Source organism: Lasiodiplodia theobromae (genome assembly GCF_012971845.1).
Source record: "Lasiodiplodia theobromae strain AM2As chromosome Unknown scaffold_37, whole genome shotgun sequence".
NCBI lineage: Eukaryota > Fungi > Ascomycota > Dothideomycetes > Botryosphaeriales > Botryosphaeriaceae > Lasiodiplodia > Lasiodiplodia theobromae.
Window position 1 is genome coordinate 409,308 of NW_023336516.1, and position 20,681 is coordinate 429,988.

The 20,681-nt window shown below is 52.5% G+C and overlaps 6 protein-coding genes across 6 annotated transcripts; 2 read left to right on the forward strand and 4 right to left on the reverse strand.

The window, feature by feature from the left end:
- Nucleotides 1-327: 327 nt before the first annotated feature.
- LTHEOB_10330 (uncharacterized protein) lies at nucleotides 328-2,634 on the reverse strand (the record flags this gene model as incomplete). The annotated part of the gene is made up of 6 exons (XM_035506964.1): nucleotides 328-1,208; nucleotides 1,265-1,423; nucleotides 1,471-1,653; nucleotides 1,714-1,921; nucleotides 2,046-2,400; nucleotides 2,600-2,634. 6 exons carry the CDS (start codon nucleotides 2,632-2,634, stop codon nucleotides 328-330), a joined length of 1,821 nt encoding a protein of 606 aa, XP_035368099.1.
- Nucleotides 2,635-3,590: 956 nt separating this feature from the next.
- Nucleotides 3,591-6,942, forward strand: LTHEOB_10331 (AAA family ATPase; the record flags this gene model as incomplete). The annotated part of the gene is made up of 4 exons (XM_035506965.1): nucleotides 3,591-3,976; nucleotides 4,029-5,464; nucleotides 5,527-6,009; nucleotides 6,098-6,942. 4 exons carry the CDS (start codon nucleotides 3,591-3,593, stop codon nucleotides 6,940-6,942), a joined length of 3,150 nt encoding a protein of 1,049 aa, XP_035368100.1.
- Nucleotides 6,943-8,205: 1,263 nt separating this feature from the next.
- LTHEOB_10332 (BTB/POZ domain containing protein) lies at nucleotides 8,206-9,189 on the reverse strand (the record flags this gene model as incomplete). Its single annotated transcript, XM_035506966.1, has 1 exon — nucleotides 8,206-9,189. One exon carries the CDS (start codon nucleotides 9,187-9,189, stop codon nucleotides 8,206-8,208), a length of 984 nt encoding a protein of 327 aa, XP_035368101.1.
- A 268-nt stretch (nucleotides 9,190-9,457) lies between these two features.
- LTHEOB_10333 (ATPAse AAA+ type core protein) lies at nucleotides 9,458-12,779 on the forward strand (the record flags this gene model as incomplete). Its single annotated transcript, XM_035506967.1, has 3 exons — nucleotides 9,458-9,683; nucleotides 9,743-11,641; nucleotides 11,692-12,779. 3 exons carry the CDS (start codon nucleotides 9,458-9,460, stop codon nucleotides 12,777-12,779), a joined length of 3,213 nt encoding a protein of 1,070 aa, XP_035368102.1.
- A 369-nt stretch (nucleotides 12,780-13,148) lies between these two features.
- On the reverse strand, nucleotides 13,149-14,298 carry LTHEOB_10334 (alcohol dehydrogenase; the record flags this gene model as incomplete). The annotated part of the gene is made up of 2 exons (XM_035506968.1): nucleotides 13,149-13,445; nucleotides 13,495-14,298. The coding sequence occupies 2 exons, from the start codon at nucleotides 14,296-14,298 to the stop codon at nucleotides 13,149-13,151; spliced, it is 1,101 nt and encodes a 366-aa protein (XP_035368103.1).
- A 4,189-nt stretch (nucleotides 14,299-18,487) lies between these two features.
- On the reverse strand, nucleotides 18,488-19,459 carry LTHEOB_10335 (Palmitoyl-protein thioesterase precursor protein; the record flags this gene model as incomplete). Its single annotated transcript, XM_035506969.1, has 1 exon — nucleotides 18,488-19,459. One exon carries the CDS (start codon nucleotides 19,457-19,459, stop codon nucleotides 18,488-18,490), a length of 972 nt encoding a protein of 323 aa, XP_035368104.1.
- Nucleotides 19,460-20,681: the final 1,222 nt, after the last annotated feature.

A 20,681-nucleotide genomic window follows, 5' to 3' on the forward strand; every position in this document is an offset into this window, starting at 1 on the left:
TGGAGCCAGCGTTTTAATCGATCCGTTGTTCAAGTCTTGCCTCCGGCACCAGTAGGATGGAGCAACCCCCAGCGTCGCGATACTGAAATGTGGTTTGTGTGAGGATTATCCAGGTCTTGTGCCTGTTTGCCGATGCTTAGAAGGTATCGTAAACTAGTGTTGCAATTCATGATAAAAGATCAATGGCACTAGATGCACTGGATGAGTGGTATAAAGACTGAGAGGGTGGCTAACTATAGACCCTGCTTAGCTGACTAAGCTAACTGTAAAGTTGCTATAGCATACAGTGCAACACGTCCTACCCAGTTGGTACAGTCGTGACAAATACTAGTAACTTTCCACTTCCTCCACATCACCGATTTCAGCTAATCTTTGCTCCGCTGTAAGCCAACCGAGTGCCTTGAACCCGTTACGTCCCGGATACGTCCGTCGCATGTCGAGAACCTGTGCATCATTAGACCTGAACTGAGCACTGACATCTATTGTAGCCGCAGGTGTCGCCATGAGTAGTTTGACCACCGGATGATGCTTCTTCTTCACCAGTCGGGCGAGCTTCCTGGCAAGACACTTCATCTCCTCTCTGCGATTGCTGTCTTCGAAAAACCCAACACCATCAATGACGACGAACAGAGTGGCCTCAGGCGGTAGCTGCGCGACGATCCTGACAAACAGATTCAGTATAGTAACCCCATTCTCCGCATCCAGGTCACGGATGGCTTTTTGTAGGGGTTCTGGGTTTATTGGCGTGTGCGCTGCCATTTTGTCGATGAGCTGAAGAAGCAGACTCAGTGCCAGGCCTGGAGGATGGGCGTAATCGTCTGTCCTCTCGTTGGTGTGTTCGCCGCAGAAGAAGGCCAGCGGGATGGTGGTGGACTCCCGGGTCAAAGCCTTGATGAAGAGAGACTCGACGAGTTTCGCGCACACGAAGCTGGTGGCTGATTTGGGGGTTGCCTTCGAGTTTCCGTGGATCAGGATAGCGGAGGACTCATGGAGTGAGAGCCAAGCCACGAATGCCGGGTCCTGCATTAAGGCGACCGCCCGGTCTTGATCCGCAATTCTCAGGGTGTGTTGGAGACCCAGAAGCCTTTCGCAGTCCTCGCCGACAAGGTATGGGTCATACGCGTACTCCGTGATAAGGTCCTCAGGAAGGAGTAGTGGTGTGTCATGCTGCTGTCCCTCCAGTGCGGGCTTCACGGGTCTTTGCGGGACTGTAGGTTGAGTCAGGCAACTGTTCGGCGTTAAAGTCTACATAAAGCGCACTTACAAATTGACTGTTCTTGACGTTTGACATACAAGTCTTGGTATAGAAGCTCACAAAGGCTGAGTACTGTATGCAATTGTTCATTCTGCGATGCGAACTGCATGTTGGTCCTCTGGGTATGGGCATTAAACTCAGCGTGAAGGCAGTTTATGCGATTGTTCCCTGTCAAGTATTAGAGTATAAAGCCACAGTGCTTAATAGTTGCATACCATCTCTGTGCATTTCCTTCATCAGTGAGCTAATATGGTCGTGGTTTTGAAGCGAGAGAGTTTGCATCGAAATGTTTGCATAACTCTTGAAGTCTTCTGCCCTTTTTCTAACAACTTCAATCTGTTTGACTACGCGATTCTCGTACGCAGTGTCCGGTGATCCGAGGGAACGAAGGGTCTTCTCTGTGCAGTATTTTAGCCTCGGGAATTGACGATCTAAGCGGAATTCTGGAATATACGCACTGGTCGGGTGCTCTCGGAACCATATGATAATGGCCTCCACGGCGTTGAGAACAGCAGCTGATAAAGCTGCATTTCTCTCGTGGAGGACCTTGCTGCACATTCTCCCGTCGAGGGCTTCAGCGATGAACCCTTGATCGTTGAGAATGGTAGGAATATCTTCAAGAGCCTCAGTAATAATGACTCGAACTTTCCCCAATCGGCTTGCGGCCTGTTCCATAACTACAGTTAGTGTTGTTGTAGCAAGAATGCAAGGGGGATGGATGACATCGACAGCGAGATTATGATTTAACCCAGCTTCAAACTATCTGGCGCGGCCAGGAGGATTCACTTACCGTGCAGATAAGTTTCAGTCCACCTGTGAGAACTGATAGGTATGAGTCGGCTTGCGGTATAAGTTCAACGAAGCATTTCGCATTCCCGGACTTCTCACTGAACTTCCGGAAACCTTCGCGGATACGACCCCAAAAGTCCTTGCTTGTGACATCCGTATAAGCCTGGCCAGCTTCAACGACAACATCCGAGGCTTGTTTGAGCGCATCATGCACCTGGTCTAGCCTGTGCGTCTTGGTCATATCAATCGAGATTGCTGACTTGCCGTCGCCCAGCCGGAACTTCTTGATGGTGTCTTCCAATCGTTTTTGAGCGGCCACGCATACAGAGTATAGCTCTGTCATATCATCCTGCGTTCTTCTATTTATCAGCAAAGACGATTCTTTCAGATGATATAGTCGACATATGGTCAAGGAGTCCAGGTGCCCTTACAAAGCCGCTGCTGAATTGCGCATGTTCGAGACGCCCCTATGAGTTCTTTAACGCTACGGCTTGCATGACTGTTCAAGACTTTGCCCTACCCTCTGAGTTGACTTGTTTGTATAGCAACACCAACCTCGTCCGGGCCCGTTGTGAACATAGCAGCCACATCTTTGGTGGTGTTGAAAGCGGGGTTTATCGACCCGTCCAAGCGAGTCCGTACAAATTCAAGAACTACATCCCATTTGGAGTTTCGACGAACCGGTTTCAGAGGCCACTGAAGCGCCTCTGAAATCTCTTGCGGCTGTCTTGTTATGACTGTGTCGTCCATCGTGCATGCGCGTCAAGCTGTATTCGCTGTAGAAATGTGTGCGCAGAGTGAATTGCTTATGACAAGGCGGGGTAAGGGCTTATTAGCCCCCACAAGAAATGTATGTATGTGCAGAGTCAATTGCGTTTGAGATAAGGCAGGATCACAGCGCCCCCACGAATATGGATAGGCTGGTGAGGATCTCCGACGCTCTGAAACGTAAAGAGTCTTGTGGGTCTGGAATATCAGCTGCAAGTCGGATTATCTGCGTCTCCGCAGTCAAGAGAAGGGGGAGAAGGAGGGTTGCGGCAAGCTCCCGGGGCCGAAGGGTTACATTGTTGGAATCAGCCGATGAACTGCGGGATTTCGCCCTATTGAGAAGAGGAGGCTGATGACGCGTCGTACAAGTTTCAGGCAACAGTGGACGTGATTGGCAAGTATCTGTGCTTATGTGCATCACCAGCGAGGCTGAAATTTTGGCCCCATATTGTCCATCCTGGAATAGGCAGTTCAAATGTTCATTGCAAGCCATTTGTTAAGCCACATTTCCAGATAAGTTACCTTGCAGCTCGTCTTAGATGTGGATTGGGCCATCTTCAATCTTTAGAAATCCACAGCGGCAAACCAATTCCTATCACAAATTGAGGGGTATTGTGTTTCGTGGCTTCCGTTTTATGTGGTCCAGTGTGGAACAATGCAACCTCACGTGGCTTATAACCCAGCTCTTGCGGGATAAGATTATATTCTCGACTTATAACTATGACGCTAAGAACCTGTGAAGTTCAAACCAGCAATCCAACTTATTCTATCAAGCACAATGGATGATGAACGCGGGCCGGTGCTTACCGCCCCCACCGTCGATTCGGCCCCGACCGTGACGCCCAGCCTCAAGAAGGACCTTACTCAAGTCGCTGTGACCGAAGCGACAATGTCTGAACAGCCAGATCAGAGCTTGCTCAACCTGGATGCGCAAAAAAATACCGGAGGTGAAACGGCATCAGACAGCAACAATGCCGAGATTGCGAAAGAGAAGCCACAGCAGACAACTTCAACCACTGATGCCAAAACGTCAGCTACCAAAGATGAATCACCCAATACCAACACAGAGCTTCCCCTGAAGGGTGTGCTCGCGAAAATAAATGATCTTGAGAAAGAGCTCGCGGAAGTGAAGGCCCGGCTGAAAAAATCAGAAGCGAGTGACTCGTACGTGCTTCACTCTCTGAAAGTATCGGGTAGATACCTGACCGTCCATTAGCACTACCGATTCGGATAAAGAAAACGAGGAGCTGAGTTCAGAAATCAAACGACTACCCTTTGATCAATGGCAACCTGGCCCCGCGTTCTTTAAACGGACAGACATCAGCAAGACCAACGTTCTCGTTGTCTATTCGAAGAAGGTGTCGAACTCCAACGCTTCAAGAGCAGATGATTCCACAACAGAAGGGGAGCATGATATGAGAGAGAAAGTCGAAAGAGTCCAGATCAATTCACAAGTTCTCGTAGAAGAGCTTGGATCCATCACTGGCCTCTCACTTTCCAAGACGCCGTGCATCATGGTCCCGCCGTTCAAGGTTCTCGTTTCCGAGAGAGATAAAATCAAGACACAACTTGATGTTAGGCAGAAAGAGCTCAGCAAGATCGAAGAGCAAGTAACAACACCGCCAAAGGTGGGGCCTAAGACGTCGGACGAGGATGAGAAAGAGACAAAACAAAAGAAAGCGAAAAGACTAGTCGATCACCTCAGCTGCCTCATAAACTTCATTGATGGAGATCTGAAGAGCATACTGGAGCTGACGCAGAAGATTGCTGATGGAACGCTGGAGAAGATATCTTTCGACAATCTGTGGTATCTTTTCAGCCCTGGCGATATCATCTTCTCATCAATTAGACCCGGCAAGGGCAACGATGATTTCTCCTACCCCCGCGCATTTTGTGTCCACAAGGTTACGGGTGGGCGGAAGGTTCTGAGCGGCCGAACGACCAAGGCCAGCACTCAGGTACACGACAAGTCCTCCACGGCCGAAAGTGATGTGCGGAAAGCAGAAGAAATGTCAATGGGGGCAATGGGCGTGACAGTTAGCCCATTCAAGCTCGACATACACTATGTGGATTTCGATGGTACCTACATCGGAGCTCAAACGATCGACAAGTCCGTCATCAAATACTATGAGGGGGAGAAGATGATCACGAATCTTGATTTCTATCCAGCACGGTTCGATCCGAGACAAAAGGACAAGTTTCGAGAAATCGAAAAAAGAGGCGAAAAGTTCATCTCACTCGTCGAGCGACCAGCACACATGCTCCACGATGGCATGACTGTCGGCGAAGATGCGGAACACATCCACGGTGAAGTACAGATCGACTTCCGAACGGGATACAGCATGAGCGACGAAGTGGACCCTAAGGCTCTCGACATTGGAAATCTCAAATGGAGTTCAGGGGAAGATAGTGAAGTCTGGGAAGCGGGAGAGGAGAAATGCTCGAGCGAATTCTGCATGTTATGTACTAACAACTTCGACGACAACAAGTACGACCACAAGCGCTATGACGAGTATCACGCGGAGCATGCATTAAAGCCCGTCCACATCGATGATTTCGAAGACGAGCTAGGGAGAAGGGGGAATAGAAATTTGTTCGGCAGATTGACCCCAAGAGAGGTGCTGGGATATTTTTTCCGAACGCGTGAATGGCGTATGTCATGCTTGTTTTCGTCATCCGTTGTGGCCATGCTGAGGCTAACACATCATGGTCAGATCTTTTTAATATGGACAACCTCAGAAAGGTGGATACCGGCAATCTGAAAAAGGTAAGCCCTTTCGATGAACTCGTCATAAAAGAGGACCACAAGAGACTTGTGCTCGCACTTGTGGAGAGCCACCAGTCGGGGTCGATCAAAATGAAGAAGAAGAAAAACAATTCTCTCGAGGCTCCTGACGTGGCTTCATCAATGGACCTCGTGAAGGGAAAGGGCAAAGGCCTTGTCATTCTTTTGCATGGTGTTCCAGGCGTCGGTAAAACATCGACAGCGGAGACTGTTGCAGAATACACCGGCCGCCCTCTCTATCCAATCACTTGCGGAGACATTGGACAGGTCGCCAGCGATGTTGAGAAGAATCTCGAGCGACATTTCAAGCTGGCTCATAAATGGGGCTGTGTACTTCTACTTGACGAAGCGGACGTCTTTCTCGCCGAAAGAGACCGGGTTGGAGACGTTGCTCGAAACGCCCTTGTTTCCGGTAAGACGCATTTCAATGCAGAACTCCCCGTGTGCATGTTTAGTACACTACCTTATTTCCTACTAGCAAGCTGACTCCTTGCTCAAAGTGTTCCTCAGAACCCTGGAATACTATTCAGGCATCTTGTTCTTGACAACGAATCGCGTTGGTACTCTCGATGAGGCATTCCGGTCCCGCATCCATGTGCAACTCTACTACCCGCATCTCACGAAGGAGTCAACAAGAAAGATATGGGAGAACTCGCTTCGGAAAATCCAGAGAGAGAACGAGGAGAACAGAGCGCAGCAAAATGAGGACTATGTGGAGATTACATTCACGGAGGATGTTCTTCTCAGATTCGCCGAAAATCATTTCGAGGAGTCCCAGACGAACCCCGACAAGAAGATATGGAACGGTCGACAAATCAGGAACGCCTTCCAGACCGCTATCGCATTGGCTCTATATGAACGGAAGGAGCGAATCCGGAAGGCTGCCAACGATCAAGGCAAAAACCCCGCCGAACTGGAAAAGAAGAAAGCTTATCGCTCAGCAAAGCTGTTGAAGAGGCACTTTGAAGAAGTCGACAAAGCTGCGCAGCAATACTTCAAGTATTTGCGTGATCTGGATGGGCTGGATCCGGACGAAAGGGCTCATCAAGAGCATGTCCGGGCGGTGGACAGAGATGTCAACATTACCCCTACCCCAACTGGACGAGCTACACGGCGACCCCAGGTAGCTGATAGCGGAAGAAACGCCCTTTCTGCAAAGAGCTCGAAATCATCGTCTGCCAAAATTAAGAGACCATCGCCATTCAAGAAAGCACCAGTATATGACGACGATGAAGATGACGAAGACGATGAGAATGAGGAAGAAGATGACGAAGATGAGGAGAATCAGCAAGATGAGGATGACGGCGATGAGGAAGAGGATAGCGAAGAGAGGGACGAAGAATAAGGACTGCATGTGACGGATGAATCAGGCTGCCGAGTTGTTTGTGCTTTTTTTTTTTTTGTAAAGTTTCAGGGAGAGCAACAGGTTTTGCTCTGTGGTTACTGTTTGAGATGTTAGGGAATAGACAACTCCTGTTTTCACTCACTCGGGGCTGCTAAGGCAAGAAAGAACCTCAAGCACACTAGGTTAATAAAACGCCTTCCTGTCTTCCAGGAGGTTAGCTCCTTTGTGAAATGCAAGCAAGCTATAGAGAATTTTAATTCTCAATTGATGATAAAGTGGGAAAAAGAACGGAAAACTGGTTATGGCGTAAGGCCTCTGGAATACTTCTTCATGTTCTTATCCCAACAGGATGTCACGATATTCGAGACAATATCACACCGATGCGACCACTGTTGTCTACTTATGTTCAAACGTCGACTTAGTCTTTCGCAAATGATCGATTATGTTTATTATTTTCACAAACATTCCGTCCCAATTGCCGTTACTGTGTACTTTCGCGTAAAGCTGTCAGCCCAGGGTATGCTGATGCTCTCTGCCTTAACTCCAAAAGAAGACGTTGCTCAGGGGAATACACCAGGTTTCGTCCAGCTCAACCTTTGACCAATGCAGTCATGCAATTCCAACTTCGCTCCTTTCAGGCTCATATATCCCCCGGTGATTGGGAATGTCGGATAGAGGTAGAGCCCCTCCGCCTAAGCTTCGGTGGATGCCGTTTTGGACTTCCTCGTCCAGGAGACTCAGTTCCGACTGTGGACTCAGGCCCGAATGCGGACTCTGACTGTCCTGATTTGGTGCCGACGGGTGAGATCGGGGTATCTCCCGCATCCACGTCGCCGACACGGTTTCCAATGCTGTTGTTGGCACCGGTGATACCATTTGCGGCATTGAGTTCAGAAATTTTAGGCGGAAAGCCGGACTTTCGCGGGGTGGTTGACTGGTTATGATTGGTTTTGAAGGGGTCTTCTGGCGGTGTTCTGGGGGGTGAGGGTGGCGAGTCGGGTCGCAAGCGGGACTTTTCAGTCGCCCAATCTGCGCCTGAACTAGTAGTTATTGATCTGTTACCATCTGCCGCGCGGGAGCCCACCAATGACACATGTGTGATTTCCGCTGCGTTGCAATAGACCACCTGCCCATAGGCATGGGAGACTCCCATAGGAACATCGGAAGTGCGGAAAGCCACGGTCGAATCTATCCTAGGGAGTCGTCCAAACCACCAGGCGTGAATGGAAGGTGTTGCAACACGGGGACGAGGATACCACGGGTTCAAATGAACTTGTAGTTACCTTCTTTACCTTTCCCTTTGGTGTAACAATTGGGTCCATGCTCATGGTCGTGATACAGGCAATCATCACCATCGGTGGGATCATCGAACAAGAAGCCGCCGGAGCCTGATTTGATGGCATTAACAAGATCCACAGCAAAATCGGGGCTGGCGGCAAAGCAATGACGATATCCTTCGGCATCTCTGTCACTGTCCGGATCCATGATCTGGCGGGCAGCGATGCGAGTCATCAGGTCGCGAAACGGCGAGCCTTTTGGACTGTTTCGATAAATTTCGTTGATCTCGTCCGCGTCTGGCACCAGTCGGGCCTCGTTCAGGCCCTTTCGGTACTGGTCGATGGCCATGTTCTTCAGGTGAGGCATATCGAAACGCTCGCAGAGCATGAACAGCCTGTGGCAAGCAACGGCGTAGTCGTACTTGCTCTCAGCACCGGACACATTGCTTACGTCGTCCAGCTTGCCCTGGTAGAGCCACTTGACAAACAACTCGAAGCCCTTGGGGTCGTCCTCGGACAGCTCCAGCTTGTTCCCGGTCCGATTCTTGGTGGCGTCGTCGGTCTGCAGTTCGGAAGCGAGGTAGTCAGAGTGGTAGGACAGCAGGTTGCGATGGATGGACCATTGACGTTTGCCGTCACCGGCGCCGACCACGACTTCGACAAGCGGGCCGGAGAGGAGCCTGGCGCGCTCATTCTTAGCATGGGCTTGCACGCGCAGACGGTGCGAATTGATGCGGTAGGGCAGGGCGGGCCGTGGCCGTGGCGGGGCATCATCGCCATCGGGCTGAGCGACAGGGGCAGGAAGGCTGCTGTCGGGCAGCGATGGATCAAGGACGTACTCTGCGTAGACGTGGGCTGGCGTGTTAGCGACGTCGCCGGCGGAGGTCATGGTGCGCAAGCGGCGGCGCTGCGGACACGGGTAGGCGAAGTCGCGGACGAAGACGACGCTGGGGCTCTCGGCCCAGTGCATGCGACCGGCTTGAAGGCGCGAACGCGATGCGAAACATGGGCTGCGCAGACTTGGCGGCGCAGGCGCATGGCGTTGCAGCGCGCGACTCGAATGGGCGCCTTGTGAAGCAGGGAAACAGGCTGACGGCAGCGGCGTGGTTGGCTGGGGCCCTGGCCGCTGCGATCGGCGAACGGGCCACCGGTCCGTCGCGGTCGCGTCCGCGCGCGACGCGTCTCCAGTTACTCTCCACAAAAGCATCCGCGCAACACGGCGCTCTTCACATCGGCCAATGGGCCCGCCAGAGCTTCCAGAATTTCCCTCCTCCTTCGACCCAGCCCTCCTCTTGCACTCCGAAGTGCCCGATCTGCCGGACAGCTCGCATACCGACGAGCTCGAAGCACTGCACCTTCAAACCCGTGAAACCACCGAAGCGAAAACACGCCAGGGAATCGTTATCCAACACCGCGCTTGGAGGGTGCCCGACGTCTTTCGCACCGACGAAGATCACGAGCCCGGTGCGAGCTCTCGTTCTCCTGGTCTTCGCTGCAAGGAATTCCTGTCTGACGGTGTGCAGAAACACCCATCAAGAAGCAGCAACCACTGCAACACATTTCATTCTCCATCGCAGCAACCTCGAGTCCACGCATTCCGCCCTCATCGCCTCCACTGTCCGCCATGCCGTTTCTGTCGTCTCCACCGTCATACCCACAGGGCTCTGGGCCCACAGACTCGCCGCGGAAAAGGCGAAGAACCGACGGTTACAGCGGCGCGTTTTACGATGAGTCTGCCGAGAAAGAGAACGTTGGTGCGAACGGGCTTTTCCAGGATGATTCTGACGACGACGACGATTTTGCGGCGTTTAATGCGGCGCACAACAAACGGAAGGCTTCAGCGCTCGACACACCTGGATCAGCTTCTACCGAGCAAGCGCTTCGCAACATACTGAGCGAGGATGCCTCCACCGAGACGGACCTACCGCTTTCGCAGCCGATAGTTGTCTCCAGAACCCGTGAGAAGACAATGTTTACTCTTAGGACGTGCTCCGGCGAGGGCTTCAATGTCGCTACGCGGCGTCCGACACCCGCCGTTCCGTATGAACAACTTATTGCATCTCGGTCCAATGCGGAGCCCGGTAGGGCAAGGAAAAACTACTATGGGATTGACATACATGCTCTGATGGACGAGGCGAACCGAGCAGTGGTGGAGGATAATGCACGGCGCGAAAACATGGACCTGGACGGACCCGTACAGACGGTGGAGGATCCCTCGGGAGGGAAAAGTCGCAAGCGCAGCCTTTTGTGGACGGAGAAATACCGTGCAAGAAAGTTCACTGACCTTGTCGGTGACGAGAGAACGCATCGGCAGGTCTTAAAGTGGCTGAAAGCTTGGGACCCGATAGTTTTCCCCGGCTCCAGTCGTCCGAGACAAAAGTCGGGCAGATTTTCCGATCAGGCTGGCACCGAAGACGAATATGCACATCGTAAAATCCTCCTCCTGACTGGACCTCCGGGCCTCGGCAAGACGACCCTGGCGCATGTGTGCGCACGCCAGGCGGGATATGAAGTTCAAGAGATCAACGCCAGCGATGAAAGAAGCAAAGATATTGTTAGGGGACGTATCAAGGATATGGTCGGCACGGAAAACGTCCGCGGTATAGACGCCCAGACTGCGACTGGCTCAAAGGTCCGAAAGGCTGGAAAACCAGTCTGTGTTGTGGTCGATGAGGTGGATGGCGTAGTTGGCGGCGGTGCGGGAGGTGAGGGCGGCTTTATCAAAGCTCTCATCGATCTTGTCCACCTGGACCAGAAAAACTCCGGGCCGAAAGAAAACGTTCCCTCACATGGGACACGAAAGAAGGTTGACAAATTTCGCCTTCTGAGACCGCTCATTCTGATTTGCAACGATGTCTATCACCCATCGCTGCGCCCGCTTCGCCAAGCTTCGATAGCGGAGATCATACACATTCGTAAGCCGCCGGTGAACATGGTTGTACCCCGATTACATTCCATCTTCCAGAAAGAAGGTATACCGGCCGACGCTGACGGCGTTCGACGTCTGTGTGAAGCAACATGGGGTATTAGTAGCCGTAAGGACGGTGGGGGTGGAGGCACCGGAGAAGGTGATGTTCGCGGGGTCATGGTAGTCGGAGAATGGGTGGCTCGGAAGCTTTTGGCTGAGACAAATGGCGATGGGCGGCTTACCCGAAAATGGATCGAAGACAACGTCCTCAACGATCTTTCTCAGGGCGAGGGGGCCGCGAGGGGTCTCGGCCGAGGAGGTGCCAAAGAGATCGTCGAGCGGGTGTTCAAGGAGGGCGCCGGGTTTCCCAAATCGGTCGCCGCGGCACAAGCAGAGGCTGCTGACATTCAAAGCACCAGACCGATCGGTATCGCGGAAGCAACCAAACGGTTCGCAATGGAGCGACTGAGAGAAATGGTGAACACCGCTGGCGACACTGACCGCATTGTTACAGGTAAGACTCTAGAAGTACTCCTGTATGATCGTCACTAACTCCCATGGTAGACTGCTTCACCGCTTACGCAGAGCAGCCGTTTCAAGATGATACATTTCTCAGCAAACCTAATAGTGCATACGAATGGTTGCACTTCCACGACTCCATTTCTAATTCGGTACATACTGGGCAAGAATGGGAATTGGCGAAGTACCTTTCTCTTCCGGTTCTTGCCTTCCATGGTCTTTTCGCATCTTCAATCCGGCCATCGCTTGGAAATACTTCTACATTCAGGAAAGGTCGTGGTGCCGCAGAAAATGCCATGGAGCCCGAGACTGAACCTACGCCATTTTCTGGACCCAGTGCGCCATACCGAGCGACTGAGCAGACGCGAGCCAACCTTTCGTCTTTGACGAGCCTGCAGTCCGGCCTCTCCCTTCCTCTAGCCCGGCTATATCGCTCTCCCGCGGAGGTTTCGACTGAGCTCATCCCGTATGTGCTTCGGATGCTCTCACCTGATGTCAAGCCCGTCATCATCAATACATCCACGGCGGCTGCAGGTGCGGACAAGTCGAAACCGTCGGCGACGGCTTCAGTACGGAAAGCGTCCGAAAAGGCGCTTGTCATGCGGGCTGTCAACGCCATGGCGGCCGTCGGTGTGCGGTTCGAGAAGAGTCGAGTCGACTTTGGCATGGATGCGCGACAAACCGGGCATGGCGGATGGATCTTCCGCATGGAGCCCCCGCTAGATTCTTTGGGCAGGTATGAAACGATGAGCAGTGAGGGCGGCAAGGATGAGAAGGTGCGGTACGCCGTGCGTCAGATCATGGATGTGGAGTTCAGGAAAGAGAGTCTCAGGCTCGAGGCAGAAGCTAGGAAACGGAGAGGCGGAGCTATGGAACTAGACGCCGGGACGCTAGGTGAAGAGGTAGACGTCAGAGAGGTTGCTGCTGCAGCAGAAGAGAAGATCGTTGTCAAGAAAGATTTCTTCGGTAGAACGATCGCGGAGGCGGTGCCACTGACGCCTGTGGAGAAAGAGAAGAGAAGGAAGGCGAGAGAGAAGGCCGAGGAGGAGGATGTGTGGGTGAGCTATCATGAAGGGTTTTCGAAGGCTGTTCGCAAACCGATCACCTTGGCGGAGCTCCTGGGTGGATTGTAGATTCTGTTGTGGGGTAGGATGTAATGAAATGGGGATGACTATTCAAGATAATTTATGGGTGACGACAACATCTCCTCCGAGTCGTTTTCACAGACGACTTTCCCGTCGAATTTACCCCAAAAACTTTATCGCCACTGACAACTCTCCAACTAATATTTTGTGCGGCTGTAAGTGATGTCGTTCCCCTGAAAGCTTTCGAAATTCAACACGGGTGGTTCTGGCCGATATCTACGCCTTTAGGAGCAAGGTTGACTCTTGGAGACATTGAGTATCAGCACATCCGAATTATTCCTCCATCGTCTATTATTCTCCATTGGTGTTTATTCTATCATACGTCATGAGTATATGTAGGAAATCTCCCCGTCGCAATTACAACTTACTACTCTCACCATCCTTGGCAATCTCGATGACCAGCTTTCCAAACTGACTACCCTTCTTCATGTCGTCAAACAGTCCATCAATACCCTCAATGTTATCGATGCCGGATACAACACGCGAAATGACGGGCTTGAGTTTCTTCTCCTTGACGAAGTCGACCATCTGCTTGAACTCAAGACGAGAGCCCATGGTTGAGCCCTTGAGCTCGATGTTCTTGAGGACAGCGCTCATGAGGAAGGGCATCTTGGGGCCGAGGGTCATGCCGTAGGACACGATGACGCCACCGTTCTGTTAAGTCTCATCAGCAGCTGCTTCTTGATGTTCAAGAATCACTCACCTTCAGCAACTTCGCTCCCTTCTCCACGACATCGCCACCCGCACCATCAATAATCGCATCCAGTTTCCCACCCTGCCCGACCAACCCCTGCAGCTTCTTCTCCCACCCTTCCTCCTTGTAGTTCACACCGCCCGCCGCCCCCAACTTCTTCGCCTTCTCGAGCTTCTCCTCGCTCCCGCTGGTCACGAACACCCTGGCGCCCAGCGCGCTCGCAAACTGCAACGCCATCAACGCCACACCCCCGCCGATCCCCGTCACAAGCACGTTCTTCCCGGCGCCCACATTCTCCCTGCCCGCCTTGGTCACGACGGCCCGCCACGCCGTCAGGCCCGTCAGCGGCAGCGCCGCGGCCTCGACGTCGCTCAGGTGCGCCGGCGCCTCCTCCAGCTCGCCCGCGTCGACGCACACCTCCTCGCACAGCGTGCCGACGGGATTCAGCTTCGTGCCGCCGAGAATCGCGTAGCCGCGCGGGTCCTCGGGCCCCGCCGGGTCCGCCTTCCACCCCGTGCCCGGGTTGAGCAGCGCGCGCTTGCCTACCCAGCGCTGCGTGCCCGCGTCGGCGCCAGCGGCAGTGGCTGTAACGACGCCGACGCCGTCGGCCAGAAGCGGCACGCCGAAGGTCGTGCCTGGGTACAGGTGCTGCCGGATGAAGAGGTCGCGGTGGTTGAGGGCCGCGGCCGAGATGCGCAGGGTGACGTGCGTCGCTGACGTCGGCGTTGCGGCGGGCACGCTGATTTTCTCCAGTGGGTAGTAGACGGAGCCGGGCTTGCCGTCGATTTTGCGGATTGCGATGGCGGTGGGCATTGTTGTGATGTCTTTATTTTTTTCTTTTCTTTTCCTTGGGGTTCTTGCTGGTGTGGAATGTGGGGTGCGATTGGCGGTTGAGAGTTGGGAGCCCAGGCGCTGGAGGAATTGAAGAAGATGTTGCTTGGGAGCTGGTCCGATTGGGAAAGCAACCTTAGTTGTTATATGGGCTCAGAAGAGTAATCTGGATGATTAATAATTGAGGTCCCGGATGGAGGGGAGTTAGTCTGTGTGGGGTTGGTGGTGCATTCCCGAACCCCACAATCGATCTGACCCTGGGCGCAAGGCTGCCGAGTCGGTGCCGAGGTAAAGTGTCATAGCTCTGGTGCCTACGCCAGGAGACCAGTTGGAGTTAAGACGTTGCAATACATGCCCTAAAATAGTTTTGCTATCTTTGCGACAGTGGATGGGAACGTAAGCTACGGTCTTCTAATTGGTCTTTACAGAGCCGAAGGCTAGCGTGAAGAATAGTAACGCCCCAGGCGTAACTATGCCTCAGCAATTTCTTCTCTTCTTTTTTTTCCCCTTTGGAATAACAATATATGTCTTAAAATTCTACATGCACGTCCGGACGATAGCTACAACCGCCTATGAAATGAGCAAAAAAAAAAATTAACGCTAGCCTTCGGATGCAGTACCCCTCTGTAGATGCGGGAACTTTTAATCCTCTTGGCACCAGCTGTGACCATGTCCTGCACCGGCCAGTAAAATCGACGTTACACGAACTGGGCGCAGCAGGGCACAGCCGCTGGCCGGGGTGATTGATGGCTTATATTCAGCCTTGCCGTCAGGAAAGAAATTCTTTTCCTCCACTCTCTTCAGATGGCAAAATGTTGGAGCCTTTTGCAGCTATAAGTTTCGCCGGCAACATCTTACAGTTCATCGAATTCGCAACAAAACTTGTCAAGGAGAGCAAAGAAATCTACCGTTCAGCAAATGGTGCAGCCCAAGAGAATGTCGACCTGGAGTTGATCACGCTAGACTTGAAACAACTCACCGATCCACTGGCATCTCCTCACGATTCATCTAAAGAGGCCTTGCAAACAGACAATGGTCTCGTTGAGCTGGCAGCAGCCTGCCACAGAACCTCTAACGAGCTGTTGAACGTGATACAAGCACTCAAACTCCCAAAGGGAACTCGTCATCTAAGACTGAAATCTATACGGATTGCATTGCGCAACTCTCTGGAGCAGGAGCAAATCAACGAACTTCACACCCGCTTGGATTCTTTCAGGAACAGTCTCAACACCCATTTCTTGAAACAGCTCAGGTAGGTCTTTCAAGAGAGTAGAAAATCAATCCCAAGATATGCTAACAGTTTCAAGTGATCAGCAATCAGAGACTGCGAAGGCAATTATGGGTGTTTGCAACGAAAGCAGGAACCTCCGAATTCGCACAGCAGAAGCTCTTGACAGCACAAGATCTGAGATCATTAAAGAGATAAGACAAATGAGGAAACAGAATGGAAAAAATGACTTCTTCTTGACCGCAGTCAAGATGACCGAGTTCGGAGAAGCAGGAATGAGAGCGCCGAAAGAGCAAACAATACTCCGAAGCCTTCATTTCGCAACAATCAAAGTTCGATTCGAAGAGATAAAGCCTGCCCACGCCAGGACTTTTGAATGGGCATACAACGACAAGATAATCCCCTTGAAGCAGTGGCTCGAGACTGAAGGCGGCATCTTCTGGGTGACAGGCAAAGCTGGCTCCGGAAAGTCTACGTTCATGAAATTCCTGTGCCGTCGGCAGGAAACAAAGACAGCTCTCGAGCAATGGGCAGGCCAAGAAAGAGTAATCATTGCGTCGTATTCCTTCTGGAACAGTGGCTACCAGGAACAAAAGTCCCAAGAAGGGCTTCTGCGCTCTTTGCTATTTCAGGTCTTTCAGCAAGCTCCCGAGCTGATTCCAATGGCATGTTCAGATCGTTGGAATAAAGTCAGCGAGCGTGAAAGCGTCTGGACCCTGCGCGAACTTACTGAAGTATTCCGAGCACTTGGGAAACAAAAACTGCTTCCTATCAGGGTTTGCTTTTTCGTGGACGGCCTGGACGAATTCGAATCGAGTATCAAGAACGGCGATCACAACGACCTACTTCAACTTCTCAAAGACGTCTCCATATCGCCTGATATCAAGCTTTGTCTCTCCTCGCGCCCCTGGCCTTTTGTTTCGAACGAGCTTTCTCAGAACCGGCGGAAACTTTGTATGCAGGATCTTACTATCATCGACATGCAGATATACGTGCGGGATATGCTTGAAAGCAATGAAGATTTCAAAAGGCTTCAGATAAGAACACCGGAATGCGTAGATCTCATCCCGCAAATCACATCCAAGGCCCAAGGGGTATTTTTATGGGTTTATCTCGTCGTAAGATCCATTTTCAAGGGATTAGAGGGCCAAGACACAACTGCCGAGCTTCAACGACGGATCTATGCCTTGCCGGAAGGACTAGAGGAGCTCTTCAAGCGATCAATTGAATCGATAGAGCCGGTGTATCAAGCAACATCAGCAAGGATTCTGCAGACTGCGATGGTGGCTCATAGGCCACTATCAATCGTGGCTTACCACTTTCTGGATGTTGAGACCCAGGACGCCGAGTACGCGATGGCTCAAAATATTGATCTACCTGGAGATGACGTGAATTTATACGAGAGAATGAGACGGCGGCTCCATGCACGCTCAAAGGATCTCCTGGAGGTGCGTCAGCGGGACCATGAGGATGTGCATTCGTGCTACGATGTCACCGTCCAATTTCTCCATCGTACCGTCAAGGAATTTCTTGAGAACTCACGCGAAGTTTCTGCTATGCTTCGAGAAAGGACGCCGGGATTTGACCCCCGAACTTCGATTTGCAGGTCCCTACTTGCAGAGATCAAGACATCCCCTGCAGACGAACCATCATTCCGACCGGTGGAAAACCTGCTGTTTTACACTCGTGAGGTGGAGGTCCACAATCGGGTTGCACAGACCGATGTTCTTGACGAGCTGGACAGACACTTCACACAACGCAACTATGATATTCGAAGTCACTGGACGAACGTTCTCCTAAACGAGCTATGCGTTCACCCGCACGTAAGCGAAAAAGATCAATGTGATTTCCTAGGCCTTGCTATCCAAGCAGGACAAAGACTATATGTCGAGCAAAAACTGTCCGGATGCCGTGACCTGCTGGATAAGGGCAAAAGGTTTGGCAGGCCATATCTTGACTATGCGCTACGCCCACCCTTCAGAACTGCATCTACTCCAGAGCTCTTTGACGAGGTTTTGGACCCTGAAATGGTTTGCACACTCTTGGAGCTTGGTGCAAACCCGAACCTGCCTTCGATCCCTGAAGGAATGACCCCCTGGGCGATGTTCTTGATGTATTGCGACAATAGGTGTCCTCCCCGTCGACATAGTAGACGGTGGCGATTTAGTGCGAGAAACCTCCCGATCGTAATCGAACTACTACTCAAGCATGGAGCAAATCCTACTCTCGAATTCGATCGGACCATCAACTTCGGAGGGACCATGACAAAGATAAATCGATCTATTGTAGACGTGCTAAAAAAGATACTATCAAAGGATGATCTACGCCGGCTCCTGCCCACAACAGAGGACCCTGGGCCTCAACCTGCAATAAAGGATCCTCAGCCTCAACCAGCAACAAGGAATCCTAAGTCTCAACCAGCAACAAGGAATTCTAGGCCGCAGCCTCACCGTGGAGGTTCGACCTCGCCAAATTCGAGCTTTTGGAAACTATGTTGTTGCCAATGAGGATATGATGCTCCAGCAAACCCAACAAGTCCGCTATTTCCACCATTTTCCCTCTCTTTTTTTTTTCTTCCCTGATATCAAGATTGAGTTCCTCTCCCACATAGTAATGGCATAGCTACCGAACTTCTTTTGTGTTTTTCTTTATGGTTACACTGGCTATTTGTTTTTTTCTCCTTTCGAGATTCACTTAACCAACTATAATTTACGTTACAGAGGGCGTTAGAAATTGGCCCTTTCTATGCCACACCAACGACGCTACATTGTTTATTCATGGGCGATTGAAGCGAAAATCCGGGCGTAGAATGAGTACACATAAGCCGAATTCAACTGAAACGTAAGCAGGATTTAAAATCTCAGTAACAAGAATTCGGAATAGTTTAACCCTCCCATCACGATTGTGTCAGTTAGTAATGTAGTTGTCAAAGTTTCTACTTATCTATAGCTCCCAGTCTCCCAACACCTCCTGGAGAACCGACTTCTTCTTGCGTAACGGTCCGAAGTACTTGCGGAAAGTCTCCTCCAGATCATCTTCGTTCAAGTGCATGTGCTCGCCGGTGATGTTCTTAAAGACCAAAGCACCCTTCTCATCGAGCTGCTTCAGGCCAATCCAATCTTCCTTGTAGATCTTCCTATCCTGGATCCTTGTGACTTCCTCCGACGTGGCATTGACCTCGGAAAACCAGCCCGTCTCCTTGGGTATCACGGTGGTGTCTTCAGTGAAGACGAACATGACAAACTTCTCCAGGGTGGACAGGTTCTTCTTGTACGTCTGGTTCTTGAGCTCGCGCTCGTTGTTGATATCGGCGAGGAAGTTGGAGTGCTCGAGGTAGCTGTCGGAGCCGAGGCCGGTGGACTCGTTGATCTCGCGGTAGTACTGGGCGGGCACGACGCGGTTCTGGACGAAGGAGCTCCATGCGCTGGAGCGAAGCAGGCCCATGGCGCCCTTGCACAGCCAGTCGGTGGGGCCGCAGGCCTGAAACTTTGCGATGCCGTTATGCTGGCTGCCGAAGGTGACGAGGCTGCGCACGGGCGGGTTGTTGCAGCGCTCGACGTAGCCGCGCAGGAACTGGCCGCCCTGCGAGAAGCCGAGGGCGTCGATGGCGGGGGCTGACGACAGGATGGGGTGGGCGGCCAGGTCGGCGCACACCTGGGCCAGCTGCACCGTCACGTTGCCGAAGAAGGTGGCGGTGCGGTCGCTGCTGGCGTCGTTGTCTAGGCGTACGTTGTAAACGAAGGTGCCCGGGTGCACCTTCTCGGCCAGTTCGCCCACCTCCCGAAGGCCCTCAGCCAGGTAGTTGTCGCCCAGTCCGTGCCATATTACCAGCGGGAGAGGATCGGAGGTCGTCGCGGGGATGGCGGCGGCGGATGAGAGGAGGGCGAGGAATGCGGTGAGCGTAGTCGGGTACATGGTGGCTAGCTGCGGATGCCTAGGTAGCTGCGATGCCGGAGCTGCAGGCCCCAAGTAGAGCTGATGTAAGTGATGGCAGTGCGAGGGATAGCTCGGGATGATATTTTAGTCGGTTGAGAGGCTGAATCACCCAGAAATAGCTCAACGGGATGTTGTTGTGTTGCCAAAGTGAGCGCTGAACGCAGCTTGCGACGGAAGTTGGAGCTCTGAGATGACGCGCAACGCCCGAAAAGGACTAGCGCAAAGCTTATCGATTATAGGCCTGACACAAGCCTGACATTCTTCTCACATGTCGGCCGAAGCATGCACTGCCTGCGTCGCGGCTGGCCTTTCGTCGAGATTTTCAATACACGTGAAGGACAATTGGGTCGACAGCTGTTTGTTATGTGGCGATTGACTTTGTCCAGACCCCTGCACGCGGCAAGTCTTATTGGCAAAGGAACAGTCGACAGCGAATATGGCTCCGATCTGCGCTTCTACGTTTGGAGAAAAGGAGCCGTCCCCTGCAATATTCCGTCGCAATGACAGCGGAGGTTCGTCCGCAGCTGCTGTCGGTTCTACATATCCGGAGTGAGGTTCACGCATAAAACGGTCGAGACTCGATGATTGTCTCAGCCTTTTACGTGAGAACCACGGGTGGGGTTGCCGCCGCATTTGGCTACTATAGGGGATGAAGAGTAGGCGTGGCTGTGCGTCGACGGGTGAAAATTTGACGCCCAATCACGTCGCGGTGCACACGAGTCGCAGGAGCATGAAGCAAAATTTCGCATGCAGCGGTGACGGGCCCGCGTGCGTAAACGCGATGTGGAGCCGTGTCAGCGACTCCAACATTCGTGCTGTGGCTGGGGCGGTGGTGTGGCGCCGCAGGCCTATAGGTAGCTGCAGCTTCCCGACGCCGCGGCGCCGTCTATCCAAAGGCCGGGTCTGCAGCTGGCGAGTTGCACAAGACTGCTGGGCATGGCGGATCAGCTCAGACGGGATCGATCTGGGTCGCGGCGCTAGCCGCAGCACCGACCGCGCTGATCCTGCGCGAGCTTTGGCGACCAATGATGTTGGGGACGGAGGGCCGGGAGGCCAGGTGCTTAAGGCAGTGGTGTGGCGCCTGATCCTCCGCGCTCGCTCAGCTGCGTCGCTCCCTTTGCTTTTATTCCCGGGCGGACCCTCTCCAGGCGCTGTTGTCCCCAGAGTCTCACACCCATGCAGCGCGCGCGGAGATCCTCAC